This window comes from Thamnophis sirtalis, unplaced genomic scaffold, assembly GCF_051295495.1.
Source record: "Thamnophis sirtalis isolate CommonGarterSnake01/CBP01778 unplaced genomic scaffold, rThaSir2_p1.2 scaffold_1, whole genome shotgun sequence".
Taxonomy (NCBI): Eukaryota; Metazoa; Chordata; class Lepidosauria; order Squamata; family Natricidae; genus Thamnophis; species Thamnophis sirtalis.
The window spans coordinates 65,553,405-65,570,222 of NW_028261381.1; the positions used below are offsets into that span (position 1 = coordinate 65,553,405).

Genomic DNA, 16,818 nt, shown 5'->3' on the forward strand with positions numbered 1-16,818 from the left:
GGAGGCAGAGATTTACATGTGGTGATTTTGCCCTGTTCTCAGCAGTGTGGAAGGATTTTGGGGAGGAACAAGTTGAAATTGTTTGGAAGACAGCTCATTTTACGAGATGGCAAACAGGATCTAATTCAGTGTAAAAAAATCCCCCCACTTTGCATCTTCTTCCCACTTTTAAATATAAACACACTATATTTAGAAAGGGAAGAGGAGGAGGAAGAGGGCTTTAAGCCCAAATTAAAGAGGAAGGAGAGCTGCAAACTGTTTCTTATTTATTGAAACCAAAAGACAGGTGTACATGCTGGTATTTTAGTTTGCAGAAATACATACACCTTTACAGGCCTATTTCCAGAGGCCAATGCAGATAACGTTCAGAGGAAAAGCTTACTTTAAAAAGGGGGGAACTTGAAAAGAAAGCAAGTTCTAGGAAAGTCCTAGGAAAGCATATCTAATGCAGTGATGGTGAACCTATGGCACATCTGTATCGGAGGTGGCACACACAGCCCTCTCTATGGGCACGTGCATCGTCACCAGCTGGTCTCCCGGTTTCCAGCATGCCAGTTGGTCTTTGCACACGCCAGAGTGCTGGAAACCCAAAGACCAGCTGTGCACCGGCCAGCTGATCTTCGTATTTCCAGCATTCCAGCATGCACACATTCTGGTTTGGGTTCTCAATGCCAAAAAGTTCACCATCGCTGAGCTAGTGGTTTAATTCTGCTCTACTGTTGATGTCTCAGTGAGATTTCTGCTGCCAGAAGCCCTTCAGCTCCATCCCAAAGTAGCTGTCTTTTCTAAGTAAAGAGAGGCAATTCACTACTTCTCCTCTCCTAGGTCAGATATGCTGAGCTAAAACTTAAAGTGGTATGAACTTTGGAGGTAGTTTTAAACTTTTTCCTGAACAAGTGAAAAAAGGAAAGGGAATAAAAAAAGAATTGATGCAAAAATATAGTGTCAGTAAAGTGGACCAGGAGCTTACAATTAGGGCTCAGTGTATTGAGCCCTAAGGGATGGGATGCTGTGGCTCAGTGGCTAAGATGCTGAGGTTGTCGATCAGAAAGGTGGGTAGTTTGGCGGTTCGAATACCTAGCGCCGTGTAATGGAGTGAGCTCCCGTTATTTGTCCCAGTTTCTGCCAACCTAGCAGTTCAAAAGCATGTTAAAATGCAAGTAGAAAAATAGGAACCACCTTTGGCGGGAAGGTTAACAGCGTTCTGTGCGCCTTCGGTGTTTAGTCCTGCCAGCCACATGACCACGGAGACGTCTTTGGACAGCGCTGGCTCTTCGGCTTTGAAAGAGAGGAGTACCGCCCCCTAGAGTGGGGAACGACTAACACATGTGAGAGGGGAAACCTTTACCTTTATATTATTGATAAAGAATGAACCATTTAAATATATTGGATTTTTCTCATAGTTAATTCTTCATCAACAATAAACTGAGCACTTCTACTTATTACTTAAAAGACATCACAAAAAAGTGAAAAGCAAGCACTACTGAAAACATTTTGAGTACTTTGCTACTGACTTCTCCTTCGTTATATCTTAACGGATACTTAGTATCAATAACTGAAACTATCTTTGGAGACACTGGACAGTCTTGGTGCAAATCATTGTGATCTGTGAGACTGATTCAATTAGACAACAGCTCGCTCATTCACTCTCTCTCACACACACTGCATTGACTAAGAACCACTGCTTGAATTCTGGCCTATTTTTAAGCACTGGACCAAGGAGGAAAAGCATCAGAAGAGGCTTGCTTTGCCTCCTCAATAGTTCACTCTTCTATAGCCACTCCAGCAACTGAGGTATTTCAAAATCTGAACGATATGGCCTTCACTTAACACCTCCAACAGAATAGCAGAATAACAGAGCTGGAAGTGGGGGCTGTCTTAGAGTTCTTCTAGTCCAACCCCTGCTCAAGCAGGAAACCCTATAACAGGGGTGTCAAACTGGATTTCTTTGAGGGCCGGAGTAGCATTGTAGTTTGCTGTGGGCTATGGGAGGGGGAGATGGGCCCTGTTTTGGCCAGCAAAATGCTGCATGCTGCCCCCATGCCCCATTTTGGCCGCCAGAGGCACCATTGCCCAATCCTTTGCTATTTCCAGGCTGGCCCTGTGGGCCAGATTTAACCACCCTGCAGGCCAGATGTGGCCCACGACCCTTGAATTTTATACCCCTGCCCCAATGGTGGGATTCAAATAATGTAACAACCGGTTCTCTGCCCTAATGACCATCTAGGTAGGCGGGGCTCGGTAGTCATGTGACTGGTGGGTATGGCCAACTCAACGTCACAATGGGTGCTTCGTCTTAGCTGTTAGAATGTAATAAGGGTTAACCGGAGAGGCAGTTTCTGTAAGCAAGGTAATAAAAATTAGTCTAGAAACACCAGCAGAATGTTTCCTTCCTGCCTTCCTTGCAGGATTAGCCTTGTAAAGTGGAAAAAAACAAAATAAAATTTCTTCCAACAACCGGTTCTCTGAACTGCTTAGAAAGTTAACAACCGGTTCTGCCGGATAGGTGCAAACTGGCTGAATCCCACCACTGCCCTGCCCTATAACAGTTCAGACAAATGGTTGTCCTACCTCTTCTTAAAACCCCTGTGTTAGAGCAGCCACAAATTTTGGAGGAAATACAGTTACACAATGTTGTATTGTTGACTGATAATTGCTGTGTCAGGAAATTTCTCCTTAGTTTTAGGTTGGTTCTCTTTGATAAATGTTCATCCATTGCTTCTTGTCCTCCCTCCAGGTGTTTTGAGAATAGGTTGACTCCCTCTTCTTTGTGGCAGCCCTTCAAATGTTGGCAGACTGCTATGATGTCACCTAGTCCTTCTGTTAATTAAACTAGACACACCACTATTAGCAAAACTCTCTTATACTTCAGAGAACTGCTTCTTAGTGATTACTGGGTATATGATTCATTGTAGCAAGAAGAAAATTCAGATAGACAAAAACAAGGCCTGAAATAATGGTCTCTTTCTCTCTTTCTAGGGGTACTTATGTGCTTTGTCTACACGCTTTGCCTACTGATACAAAACTGATGTCATACCAATACAGTTACACAATGTTGTATTGTTGACGATATATGTGATTGTGAAGCCATATGTATTGCTAACAGTTGTTAGAACTCTGCAAAGGTGTAAAATCAAATTCACAGAGAGAAAATGAAAACAAAAAAAAAAACACCAGGAATCTGTGATGTAGTAATATATCATTATTTGTAATCTATTATAGCTTACATTTATTACAAAACAGAAAGTCAGCTCAACATATTTCACGATGACAGGAGGAAAGTTAAAAAGCAACACAACCTACGAAATTACTAAGGTTTAAGAAAAAAGGGAAACACGACAATACATTAAATAAATTAAACTTGGAATTGAAAAGGAAAGATTTGGAAACAATCCTAAAATACTACAGGAATGACTATGAAAATGGAAACTTATATGAAGAAGAACAAATTAAAAAGAATTAAGAATGTGTTTCATTTTCTTCATCCAAGATAAGATATACTAGTAAGAGAATGACATGCAATGAAATGCATGCAATATTCTTTTTTCCAGGAGTATTCCTATTGGTCTGTTCTGATAAATCGTTCTTTGCTTAGAAAGTATTTGGAAAACAGAAAACTTACTACTTTTTCTCTGTGAAATACATCCTATGATGTACTCCTGTAACTTTGCAAATGTCCTAATTTGTTCTGTTCTTTTGAGGAAAAATATTATTCTGTTTTAAAAAAACTATGTCATTTCCTCAATTCAATTTGAAATTTATTGAAATCCAATACTGACTTTAAAGCCAGAACTATCCTTTCGGGTAATAGATTTTTAGCTCCAGGATGGGGAAAGTAACACAGGTTTTCATCCGTACCATGAAGAGTCACAAATGTTTAACTTAATTCAGATGCATCTGTATTTTAACATTGAACCTATGCTTATTCAAGCATATAAATGTTCCTCAAATGAGTAGTTCTGGCTTTAAACTCAGAAAAGTCCAAAATTTCATCATGCACATTTTTTTTGTCTGGTCCTTCTTCTCTACTATCCCATTGGTAGACAAGGACTTGTGAAGCCAAAAAATTATCTAAGGTGGACTCCAGTTGCTGAGCACAGGTCACTCACATGGGCGCTTCTCACTGAATTTACAGGTGTGCTCTTCAGCTTGTAACAGGAATCTCTCATGGTCTTCGTCGAACTCCTTGGCCAAGTCTGGGCGCAGTGGATGTTTTATATCAGGTTTATTTACCAGCTCTATCAAGGCCTGAATTACTGCAGGAAAGATTAAAAATGACACTTCCTTGAAACAGAGAAAAACGTACACACAGTGGCAATTGAATGAAAGTCATCTGGCAGCCCCAGCTCTATCCATCCTGCCCAGGTCATACCTTGGTCTATCCTTGTCTTAAGATCCCACTTCTCTGCGCTGATGATTGGCAGGCACAATTGACCCATCTCGTCCACATTGGGATGGTAGAACTTGGTTTTGAAGCTTATTTTAGGAGGCTTGAGTGGATACTCACATGGAAAACTTATCTCAATCCAGAAGGCCCCTTTATTGTATGGAGGATTATCCTGGATATAAGGACAGGAACAAGCATGATTCATAGGAGGCTAAGGAATGCAATTTTCCTTGCAGAACAAACTAAAATTAAAGATGTCAGTCCCATCCCACATGGTGAATATGTAAGGCCTTTTAGTACCCCACATTGAGCATGTAATCCACTCCCACTGAAATAAGGGCTCTGATACTTTGTGGTATTTTCATGATAACCTGTGGGAAGTTATCATCCAGCCCTCTCCCAGAAAAATGATATATCCTAGGAAATATTGAAAAGGCAGAATATTTCTCTGGATATGAAAAGAAAGAAACATGTTTTAAAAGACAGAATAGTTGCCTGTTGCTTCTTGCCCATCCCCACTGTTAATGGGCCATTAAGGCCAAGCTAGTCCACTTTTACATAATAAAGACATCTCCACTGCAGCTCCAGAGGGGATGGGAGTAAAGGCATGATAATATTGGCCCTTTACTCAACTGACCACATGGCATCTGAGAACTCATCCATACCTGGATTCAAAACACAGCCTAGAGAGTAGCCCCTACATGGCCCCATGGGAGTCTGACAACCAATCAGAATACATTTCTTACACAGGAACAGGAAACAGAGAGGTGGGATAAACAGGTTATAAAAAGCCTAGCAAGCCCCTCTCTCAGCCCTTCTCTTCTTCTCCACCAACATTGAAGCATGTGATCACCTTTTCTGTTCAGCGCTCAAGCCATGTGGCCCTGTCCACCAATAAACCATCTTTCCAAGCAGCCTCCATGTCTCCAGTGTCTTTTTCCACACTTGGAGCTGAACCCAGAAGGACATTTTTTTCATCAAACCCAAATCATTGTTTTGAAGTGACAGCATGCTAGGTTAATTTGACTAATACATTACACTCTCCTGCAAGCAGTCAGACTCAATTGTTCTTATCCAGCTTCTTTGAACTCACCGGCACTAAAAGTCCTTTCCAAAGGAGAATATTGGTCCTATCTGCTTGAATATCCCGAAAGTATCGTAATCTTAATTTCTTAATGGCATCAAGTTCCTGAAAAGACAAAAATGAATGATTAAACGAACGAATGTACGAATACAACAAAACACACACATACACACAACACAAAGTATTTCCAAGATCATCCTGACAGCAGTAGGACACATTTCAAGCAACGCAGGGATGTTTCTATGCTAGCCTTGCCCCAACCTAAGTGCTGTCATCTTGGATTTAAGGAGGAATGATGCCAGTTGAAATACAATGAATTTTCTTTTCATTTTCCAATCCTTGTAAAACAAAACAAAAAAAACACACCCCGCAATGGCTTATATCCAGCAGCGCACAGCTCTGCTTTATGGCTTTTCTGAGTTGCTTCACGTTATCTGAAAACAGCTTTTCAGTTCGGTTTTGTTTCCTCCTCCCTCCTTTCCATGGAAAGCTTTCCAGCCAGCAGGAAACGAAACCGAAAGCGCCTAAGAGCTCCTTTTCTTCGTCGTTTCAAGCATTTTCCTTCAAAACAGGGTTACCCGCTCCAAATTATCCCTGTCCGGCTCTAAAGGAGGCGTTCTGGACACCAAATTATGAAAAATGTTAGGACAGTCTAGACAGATGACCCAAAACGTATAGGAGAGCATCCCGTTAAAGCTACCCTCCCCCTAGCCAAAACCGAAGCGAAGTATTTAAAAACGGAAGCTAAACCATTTCTGCCGAAGGCTCTCTAAAAATAAAAGGCGCGCAGTAAAGCCCATCCCGGTTAAGTCTCCAGAACTGCCTGGTTGCTTCAAGTATCTCTACTCCTTGAGATGCTGGAAGGGCTTCTCCCAAGTCCTGCGGGTTGGAGACCCCGTCGCCGCCTCCTCCTCAAAAAAGGCGCCTCTTATCAACTTCAGTCGCTTGCGATCTTCCTGCAGCACCACCGCCTCTTCTTCGAGATGCCTCCGAAGCCCTAAAAGGGTCTCCCAACCTCGCGTCATCAACTTACCTTCACCACCCTCCGGCTGGCTGCGTTCATTTTCCTTCGATCCGATCCGAACGCGCACGAGTTACCCACACACACACACCGATCCCTCTCGCGCCCCAGGCAGAGAAAGGAATAGCGCCGCGAAAGGATCCCTTCCTGCTACTGCGCTGCGTTATCTTAGACGGAAATCGGCGTTTCACCTCAGCGATCAACTCTTCCCCTTATAAAGAGATTTGTGGTCAAATCCAGGTCAAAGATGCCTTTTCAGGAGGCAACTGGGCTTTCTTGTTTTTCTTTGAAGAAGTTTCGCTCCTCATATACATTTTGCCATTCCCCACCATGCAGTCAGAGCTGAAGAAGCTTCTTGGATGAGAAGCGAAACGTCTTCAAAGAAAAACAAAGTCCAGTTGCCTCCTGAAAAAGCAGCTTTGGCAGGGCCCTCTTAACAGCATTATGTCCCCCCCCCCTGCAAAGCAATGTATTGGGGTCCTTAAGACAGGAATAAAAATGTAAGTGGTCGATAAAATTAAACATATATTTATTTTATTGGCACTTAGGTGTTGAAACATTAAAAACATGCTGTGCAGCAACAACTAATCAACATGATGAACATTTGAACAATGAAGAGGCTTGAAAAACAATAATCTCAGTCATATAGTTGCTGTATTTATATGATATAAGATGCATTGAAGGGTTAATGAAGGAGTATATGAATCAACATGAATCAATATTGGCTATTTGCTTTTATTATGAATTGCTTATGTTACTATATAATTGTTACTGATTAAACCAATATTTGCTATATGCTTTTGATATGATATACTGCTAGAAATCATTTATTAAGAATTAAGCTTTGTTATTGGCTTCTGCTTATATTATTGTATACTGTCAGAAATTAGTTGTTTTCTAGCCTAGCAGATTGTAACAATACTGGATGGCATTACTGCAAATGTTATCACAAATGTCTCACCTCTATTGGCTTCAAAGCTAGGGTCATTCTTGAAAACATAGAAGAAATTGTTACATGGGAACAAGAGATAAAGGAACCAAACTAGGGAGGTTTCCTGGCTCATAAATCCTTAAACCATTCTGCAGAAAAGCAACTTGGCAAAGGGGGGCTTCCACCCCCTACACAAGGCTATAGGAATACTCCATAGATAAGGTAGACAGAGACAGGAGCCTGAACAAAAGAACGCTTTAAAGATCATGTTGGTAACGATTCTTTGTCTCTGATTGGATAAACTTTGTTTCTATCTGCCTAAAATGTATATAATACTCTGAGCCACTCTGGCAGGCTGTGGCTATTCCTTACATGCATTTGTTTGTATGTTTTGGATTTTGTCACCCAGCTTTTTCTATGGCCATAAATAAAAGCTGATACTTTTTGCAAGCCTCATCTTAAGTCTCACTCTCTTTGGCATTTCAGTGGCTCAGGGAAACTGTTGGAACCCTACATTAACATACACAGGTTACTATGGCATCCCTATGCTCATGGGTCCCATGGGCAAGTATCAGGCCCATCAGGCCCATGCATTAAGACAGCCCTTTTCCTTGCAAGACCAGATTCAATTAAATTCTGGCTAGGGTCTGGAAATACACTTTACAATACAGTTTCTTGGCTGCAGAGGTCAACACAATAAAACCTTAAACAAAGGAATAAAATGAAAGACCTGAGAAACATTCTAGTGTAAACCGACGAGATTATGTCCTAAGCAGTTTCTAACTCTGTTTCTTCTGTACCGAGCTATTATGAGGAACGTGTCTGGAAAAGATAAGGGGGCCCTTTCTTTTCCTTTTTTTTTTACTCCTCCGAGAGCAAAAGCTAATCTCTCATGGTAAAAAGTGAGATGTGGATGAGTCAAAAATATTTTCCATTCTTGCATATGAATTGCCTTCTCTGTTTGTGTTTCATTTTCATAAACGTCTTCGAAGAATGTTGTTCGAACAGTTTTGTGTAGGAGCAGGAGCAGGGTCCGTATTTCAGCCTTCCATCAACCTGGTTGAGGAAGATGTTGTGGGAAGTTATCATCCAGCCCTCTCCCAGAAAAATGAAATATCCTAGGAAATATTGAAAAGGGAGAATATTTCTCTGGATATGAAAAGAAAGAAACATGTTTTAAAAGACAGAATAGTTTCCTGTAGCTTCCTGTCCATCCCCACTGTTAATGGGCCATTAAGAAGGCCAAGCTAGTCCACTTACATAATAAAGATTTCTCCATTGCAGCTGCAGGGGAGATAGGATTAAAAGCATGATAATATTGGCCCTTTACTCAACTGACCACATGGCATCTGAGAACTCAAACCTGGATTCAAAACACAGCCACTAACTCATAAGGTAACACTAGAAATAAAATTAGAAGGATATGTCTCCATTCACATTATTAGCTTGGGGGGGGGGGAAGTACCATTAATTAGGAAAACTCCATATACAACAAATATACAATTGTCAGCAACTATGTGAGCAAAAAGAATTTTCAACACCTCAGTCTTAGGACTTCGAAGAGGCAGGACAGAAAAAGTATTAACACTTTTGAAATTGCGTATAAGAGAAAGTTCTTTTGAGAATACCATGGACAGCCAGGAAAACAGACAAATCATCAAACAAAGCCACAAGTTCTCACTCAGAGGGCAATGATTAGACTTACCCCACTTCAGACACATTTGAAAGCCTAGTTTCTGAAGAAGGTTTGGATGTTGGAAAAGGTGAAAAGAAAGAGAAGAGAATGAACACAGCAACGTAGGTAGTTATAATGGAGATGGGTACACCATGGGAGGCTGAAAGACCAGGTTAAGGACAGATAATCATGAAGAAAATATGTGGGTATGGTCATAGAAGTTAAAACCAGCTTAATAATCAGCTAAATAATTGCATGTATACTTAAAAGCCTATCCTCCAAGTTCTCATTACCGTGTTTCCCTGAAAATAAAACATGGTCTTATTTTCTTTAAACCCCTGGAATAAGCGCTTGGCCTTATTTTCGGGCAGTCTTATTATTTTTGAGGTGCAGGAAGTGTTAAGTGTAGTTACCACATGGCTGGTGCTCTGTTGCAATATTTTTGGGGAGGTCTTATTTTCAGGGAAACAGGGTACCATATTTTTCGGAGTATAAGACAACCTTTTTCCCCTCAAAAATGAGAGTGAAAATCTGGGTGTCTTATACACTGAATACAATATTTTTGGGCTCCTGAAACCCCACCCCCTTCACCAAAATGGCCGTGGATAGCCTTTAGGAGGCTTCCAGAGTGCACCTGGGGGCTGGGGAAGGCAGAAATGATCGAAAAATGGGCAATTTTTGCTCATTTTTGCCCCCCAGCCCCCAGAAGCACTCTATAAGCCTCCTAAAGACTATGCATGCACTCCTTTTTTGACAAAAAATGGGCCCATTTTCATGAAAAAGGGCCATTTTTTGCTCATTTCTTCCCCCCCAGCCCCCAGGAGCACTCTATAAGCCTCCTAAAGGCTATACATACCCGTTTTTATGAAAAACGGGCCCGTTTTCACAAAAAATGGGCCATTTTTGGGAGGTCTGCAGAGTGCAAAAACTTTTTTAAAATTTGCCTCTTCAAAATCTTGGTGCATCTTATACTCTGAAAAATATGGTAGTTAAAATAAACAGTATGGTATGCCTAACTCAGTATAACTCCTGGTCATAAAAACATGGCAGAACGGTTTAATTAGAATAATGCAGCAAAGCCACGACCTTCACTAAGGCTCCTCAATGCCAAGCATTTCAGCTGACATCTAGCTTTTGTGTAAATAAGACTTTTGTCTGCTCAAGCTGGTGTTGTTTTAAGCTGAAAAGGAGGAGTTCCTATCTGATACCAATCAAACTGAAGGATGATTTCTTGAGGAAAGGCAGATCACCACCTTCAGTGCAGGCAAGACCATTCATCTCATACAGAGATGGATTTATCACTATCTGAACTGAACTACATGTCTCCTCCCAGAAGACAATAGGACCAAACTACACATTATCCTACTGCATATGCTAGATCTAGATGACTTCCTTATTAATATTTCATGCTGTTCACTGCTGGATCTAGTTCTAGTCTTTCTGCTGTAAAATAAAAAAGGTAATATTCCCTACCTATTATTCTGTAACTTGTTTGATTTTGTCAAAATCATTTTCAGGAAAACCTGTTTTTTAACTCTTTAAAATGAACTGAATGGTAAATATATCTGAATGGCAAATGCTGGCTGAGGAATTCTAGGAGCTGAAGTCCGGACATCTTCAAGTTGCCAAGGTTGTGAAACACTGCTCTAGAGCCATGCAGACCTCACTGTATTAAAATACCAGCATAATAAAATTTCACTTTGATATAAGTGATATAAATAAATCACTAGTATAGAAATAAAGGGACTTATGCTCAAGCAAACCACTGTTGTTCGTTAACTGAAAATATTTATATGTTCCCTTTTTGTGTAAACTCAATCCAGGGAAACCATTTTATTTTTCGATAAGGCCTAAGCAGGGCTTCAGAGGTAATACCAGCATTTTAAAATGCTTTGGCCAAGAAGTGTTTATTGATATAAGTGCCACTATCAAATCATCTAGTCCTTACCAATGTCCAAAGGTCCTGATACCACAGCAGAGAAAAACCTACCATCTCTTGATGGGAGAAAAGTGCAACAGAATATGTAATATTATATAGAAGTTAAGTGTTGGAAAAAGAATGCTTCAACCCTGCTTCATAATGGTAATTGTTTAATTATGAAGAACAAAGGGGAAATGGTCTATTTTCCAAATTACCAAATTATTTATATAGAAGGCTTCACTTCCTGCATCCCATAATTTCTCCTCTTCCACCTCCTCCTTTTTTTGAAATCTGGCTGCAAAGTCTAGTTAAAATATCTCTTTTGGAGCTTGCATAATGTTTGAGATGTCATAATAGTAATACACATGAACAAAGGGTGGGTTGCATGTCTGACATATTTTTGCAAGAACAGAAGATGAGTCAGAGAGACCATGTTTGCAGAAGATTCTGAATGGAAACAATCACACTGCTTTGGCCGAGACAAATCCCAGTCATAAATGGTAAGCAGCTACCGATAATATGCAGTTTTTCCAGTCATGGTGGTAAAACAATATAAAAGCTTTGTTAAATTTTGGACCCCCTTGTGAAAACGAAACAGTATATTTCAGCACAGTCATGATCAGAAGGAGAAAAACTGAAATTAAGCTGTAGATTCAGGAGATTTATGAAAACACACATCCCTGAATCTATGTACAGACTGCACATACTTGGTTGGTTTTGCTGAAATGAACCAGGAGCAGAGTCAGAAGTGAGAAAAAATAACATTTTGAAGTATAAAGTTGCTAAAGAATGTGCTCCCGTTGTTAAACTAAGATTTGTAGTTTTAGAAGCAGAAGCCTTTGTAGATCTTCATGCTATTTCAAAAAGAACTTATGGCAGAAGGCTGCATACAAGGGATACCCTAGCAATTCTGGAAATTGCTAGGGTATCTTAAAGATGCCACGGTTAAGAAACACTGCCGCATATGCTGAGGGGATCATCCAAAAGGAACGTGTTTCTGTGCTTAACCCAAAGTCATATGTTGGACCTAGTGAGAGATGGAAATGAAAGAAGTGACAGAAGGGAGCAGCGATAGGGTTGAAAACTGCCATGGAAATACCTTTTAGTCGCATTACCTTTCAAAAGAGGCAATTTTTCAAAAATGAGGAAATTAGCAGAAAGGAAGTAAGATACATTATGTCAACATAATATGAACTACGAAAGTATAATGCAAATCAGGGAAGTCTGGGAGATCAGCAGCATGTTTAATAAGCAATGTGCAGAGGTGGTATGGGACTCCCAGACTGGGAGCTTTATTACAAAGCAGCAGCACTAACATGAATCAGGGATTGGATAAATTAAAAAATAAAAGAATGCTATCATTAGTATCATTCCCTTCCTTTATTTTAACTTTTTATCTTTTTAGTTCTGTATCTCGTAAGCCACCTGGAGTCCTTCGGGATTGGGCGGCATATAAATTCATTAAATTTACAATTTACAATTTAATAGCAATATAGCAATAGCAGTAGACTTATATACCGCTTCATAGGCCTTTCAGGCCTCTCTAAGCGGTTTACAGAGAGTCAGCATATTGCCCCCAACAATCTGGGTCCTCATTTTACCCACCTCGGAAGGATGGAAGGCTGAGTCAACCCTGAGCCGGTGAGATTTGAACCGCTGACCTGCAGTAGCCTGCAGTGCTGCATTTAACCACTGCGCCACCTTGGCTCTATTTACATTAGAGGGCCATTTACATTAGAGGGCCACGATTTGCAAATGGGATGGCATTTTTTCCTATGGGAAGAGGGTAAAAAGAAACAAAAATACTTTCACAGACACTATATTAGAGATGCACTGATACAGGTCTGGAATAAAATTAGAGAAAAACACTATATGAAAATGCCGACATGGCTTTCCACTATGGAAGCCATGACACATCCCAATACACTAGATCTATCGAAAATGGTTAGATATAGTGAAATTTTAGACAGCCAAGGAAATTTGAAAACAAATCAGGAATTAAAGGAGCAAAATATAAATTTAGATTGGTGGCCATATCTCCAACTATAATCGAGATACAAAAAAAAAAGTAAAAGAATATGGAATATACACAGAATTACAACAAATAGATAAAATTTTAATTGGCCTGGAAAATAAATTCATAATGAAAATTTACAAATATTTATTAGAAGTAACATTAGAAGAAGAAAAAGTTAAAGGTTGCATGATAGCATGGGGCCAAAAACTTTGGTTACAATATAGATCTAGTAGATTGGGAAAGAATTTGGAACACAAATTATAAACTAACACGATCAGCAGCACTTAAAGAAAATATATCCAAATATTTTATCATTGGCATTTACCACCAACGAGATTGGCTAAAATGTACCCAAACATGAATCTGACCTGCTAGAAGTGTAAAAAAAATGCAAGGGACTTTTTATCACATATGGTGGACCTGCCTGGAAACACAAAAATATTGGACAAAAATTTGGAAATGGGTGCAAGAAATTACAGGAGAACAGATAAAATACAAACCCAAAATCTTTCTGCTGGAAATAATCAAAGGGAAATATACAAAGAAATTAAATACATATTAACACATCTGCTAACCACAGCTAGAATTGCCCAATACTAGAAACAAAATAATATCCCCTCGGACGAATTAGTGATACAAAAAATTTTGGATTGTGCAGAGATGGACAAATTAACACTAAAATTAAAAGATAAAGAAGAGTCGGAATATTACGAAATTTGAAACATTTGGTTCAAATGGCTGCAAAACAAGAATAAAATTAATTAAGCCAAAAAAACTATATATATAACTGTGTATAAAGATGTGTAAACATAGAAGTGAAATAATATATACATGTATAGGTATGATGACATAATAATGTTGATATAATGACTGTAAGGTGTAGAAGGGAAAATAATAATAAAAAAGAATAACCGTAAAAAATGAGCAATGTGAAGAAATCTATTAGACATATAGAAACACTCAAAGATCATTTCACAAAGTGGAAATTTGGTGAAATGCAGATAACAGAAACGGAATATACGTATGAAAAAAAAAGAAAGGCAAATAGGCAATAAGATTTTTTAAAAAAATGATTTTAAGAACTTGTTCAAATGTTCATTAATCATTATGACTTCATCATTTCATTAAATAACACAGAGACAGAAACAGGCAAACAATTTGGACTGTTGGATATGAATGGCTTACTAAGGTTGGCGGGGAGGAGATAATAGTATTTTATTCATTACAGAAAATATAAGATAGATATTTGTGGGAGAATGAGAACCTAAGGCTGGAATCATGAATCATACTAAACTAAATCCTGGCTGGATTAGCAGAAATACTAAACCATAAAACATGGGTTAAACCAGAATGCTAGGTTCATACCACATACTTAAGAAAACTGAAGCAAACAATGCATCTATGCATATATGAATTATTAAAACAAATATTAGTGACAAAGGTAAAAATAACTTTATTAACATATTTAAAACCAAGCAAATAATGGCATCTATATCTGAGTTCACATTTCATTCAAATGTGAAATTGCTAATTTTCTAATTATTATCTTTTATAGGCTTTAAGATTTAACTTGTCGCTTGCTTGCTGTTTTCATTTTTTAAAGTATTTTCCCCAAAGTGTTACAAGAAAATTGAGAAATAGCATAAAATCAGGAACATCGTTCATTTATAACTTTGCCTTAATAATAAATTGTACAACCATACCTGGAATATTATGTGCAGATCTGTTTAAATTTACATAATATCAGTTGCTAAAAATTCTAATTTCAGACTTTCACATTAATGATCATGGTAGTAACAGAATGTCACTCTTTTCTGAATGAATACCATAGTTGATTTATAGAAAATGTTAATGAAATTCAATAGCTATTTGTCTGAAGGGTTATAGGGACTCCAGCTTGAATAGCAGGTTGGACTAGAAGACCTTCAATATCTCTTCCAAATCTGTATTTATTTATTTTTACTTTGAAAGCCATGTGCTGGGGATAATTCTCAGGCCTAGTTTTATCCTCAGATATAAGTAGTCCACTGGTAATTGTATCACTCTTATGCCCAACTGATCTGTACAACCACTTCCCCCTATTCAATCATTTGTAAGCCATGGTTTATGGATGACCATGGAATGATATAATATATGCAGGAGTAGCAGCAGCGGTTACCTTCTAAAGCTAATTGGCTTAATGGATGAAGATTCCAAGAAGCTCATAATTTCATGAGGATATTCAAGAGTATTATTGCCCCTCTAGGTGTGGAGCTTCCCTGGTATGCGGAAAAATCAAGAATCTTTTGCAGGAGAAACAAAAATGTTTCTTATAGCATTATGAAGACAGATACATTCAGTTTTATATGCTTTTGTGGATCACAGCTATTTTGTTTAATGCAGCTGAGAAAGTGACCTTTTCATGATTTAAAGCTACTATTAGAGTATTGGTTGTAATACTTGAAAACTATCTAAATAAATGCTAAACAAAGTGTTCTACTTGTAATCTTTTTAAGGATGTTGTGACTAAGTTCACACATTCCAAGAGCCACACCTATTACCCATTATTTATGGGTACAAACACTGTGCACCCATTATTTATGGTCTAATCCATAACTGACTGGGTTTACGGAACATGTTAAAGTCAAACCAAACCAATCGGTTTATGACATGTGTCCTTGAATGCACCAAGATAGCCTGCTAGCCTTTTCTAGAGGAAATGTCCTCCTAAATTTTCATCTTTATCTCATCCCGCACTCACTCCTTAGCCATTCCAGTTTTAAAGTAGTATTTTCTGTCTCCTCTTGGCACAAGCCTGCCAAAGAAATAATTTCTGACACTTTGTGTATAACATTGATGCTGGCACCTATCAGGAATATTTTAAGTGCGAGTAGAATAAAGAGACTTCAAGACTTTGCAAGAACTTTAAGAAATTCAACAGAGGGTGTTACACAGTGGTGGGTTTCAAATTTTTTTAGAACCTCTTCTATAGGTGTGATTGCTTTGTGGGAGTGTCTTGCTGGCCATGTGACTGGGTGGGAGTAGCTTTCTGGCCATGTGACCGGGTGGGAGTGACCAACTTGTAAAATGTGGTGAAACTCACTTAACAACGCTCTTGCTTAGCAACCAAAATGTTGGCTCAGAAACCCTGGCATTTGAAGGACGCAAGTCTTAAAGCTGTCAAGTGACAAGACCCTTGCACCCCTAACCCTTTTCAAAAAAAAAACCCCAGGGGTGTTCAAACTTGACAGCTTTAAGACTTGAGGACTTCAACTCCCAGAATTCCTCCTCTCGCTCTTCATCTTGATGATGTGCGGACAGGCAGGGGGAGGGAGCTGGAACCGGTTCTAAATGGCACTGTAGATTTGTGGAACCTCTTCTATAGAAGAGGTTAGAACTGGCAGGAATCCACCCCTGGTGTTACATGAAAACTCAGATCAAGAACTTGCTTACACAGTGAAATAAAAAAGGAGGAACTGGTGCTGGATTTGCTACATGAGAAGAGATTTAATAAGTATAACTGAATAGGAATATAAATCATGTATGTATCATAGCATTTTGCTACATGTTTGCAACCAAGGATCATAAAGTGCAAACTGGATATAAACAGTTGAATGATTATGAGATGTGGAGTTTTTTTAACGTGCTGTTATTTCTCTTCATAGAAATTGTTTCCGTATAAAAACATGTAGCCTATAGGTTGCATTCCAGATCAAGTTTACAGTTGCAAAATGTCATTTACTAAATTATCTTCCCAATTCACAGAGCCTTCTTAACAATAATAATTTTTAACCCTATGCAAA

The 16,818-nt window shown here is 38.9% G+C and overlaps 1 protein-coding gene across 1 annotated transcript; it reads right to left on the bottom strand.

Moving 5' to 3' along the window:
• Positions 1 to 3,187: 3,187 nt before the first annotated feature.
• Positions 3,188 to 6,660, bottom strand: UBE2L6 (ubiquitin conjugating enzyme E2 L6). The gene is made up of 4 exons (XM_014056950.2): positions 6,505 to 6,660; positions 5,481 to 5,576; positions 4,373 to 4,559; positions 3,188 to 4,256 (listed from the first exon to the last, which is right to left on the bottom strand). The coding sequence occupies exons 1-4, from the start codon at positions 6,532 to 6,534 to the stop codon at positions 4,102 to 4,104; spliced, it is 468 nt and encodes a 155-aa protein (XP_013912425.2). The 5' UTR covers positions 6,535 to 6,660; the 3' UTR covers positions 3,188 to 4,101.
• Between the last annotated feature and the right edge of the window lie 10,158 nt (positions 6,661 to 16,818).

Excerpts from the sequence above, each read along its gene's own strand:
- UBE2L6 (XM_014056950.2), bottom strand. The coding sequence starts at position 6,534 with ATGAACGCAGCCAGCCGGAGGGTGGTGAAG. Across the intron at positions 5,577-6,504 it reads CCAGCCGGAGGGTGGTGAAG|GAACTTGATGCCATTAAGAA; the intron begins GTAAGTTGATGA and ends TTGTCTTTTCAG. Across the intron at positions 4,257-4,372 it reads TAAGACAAGGATAGACCAAG|TAATTCAGGCCTTGATAGAG; the intron begins GTATGACCTGGG and ends TCTTTCCTGCAG.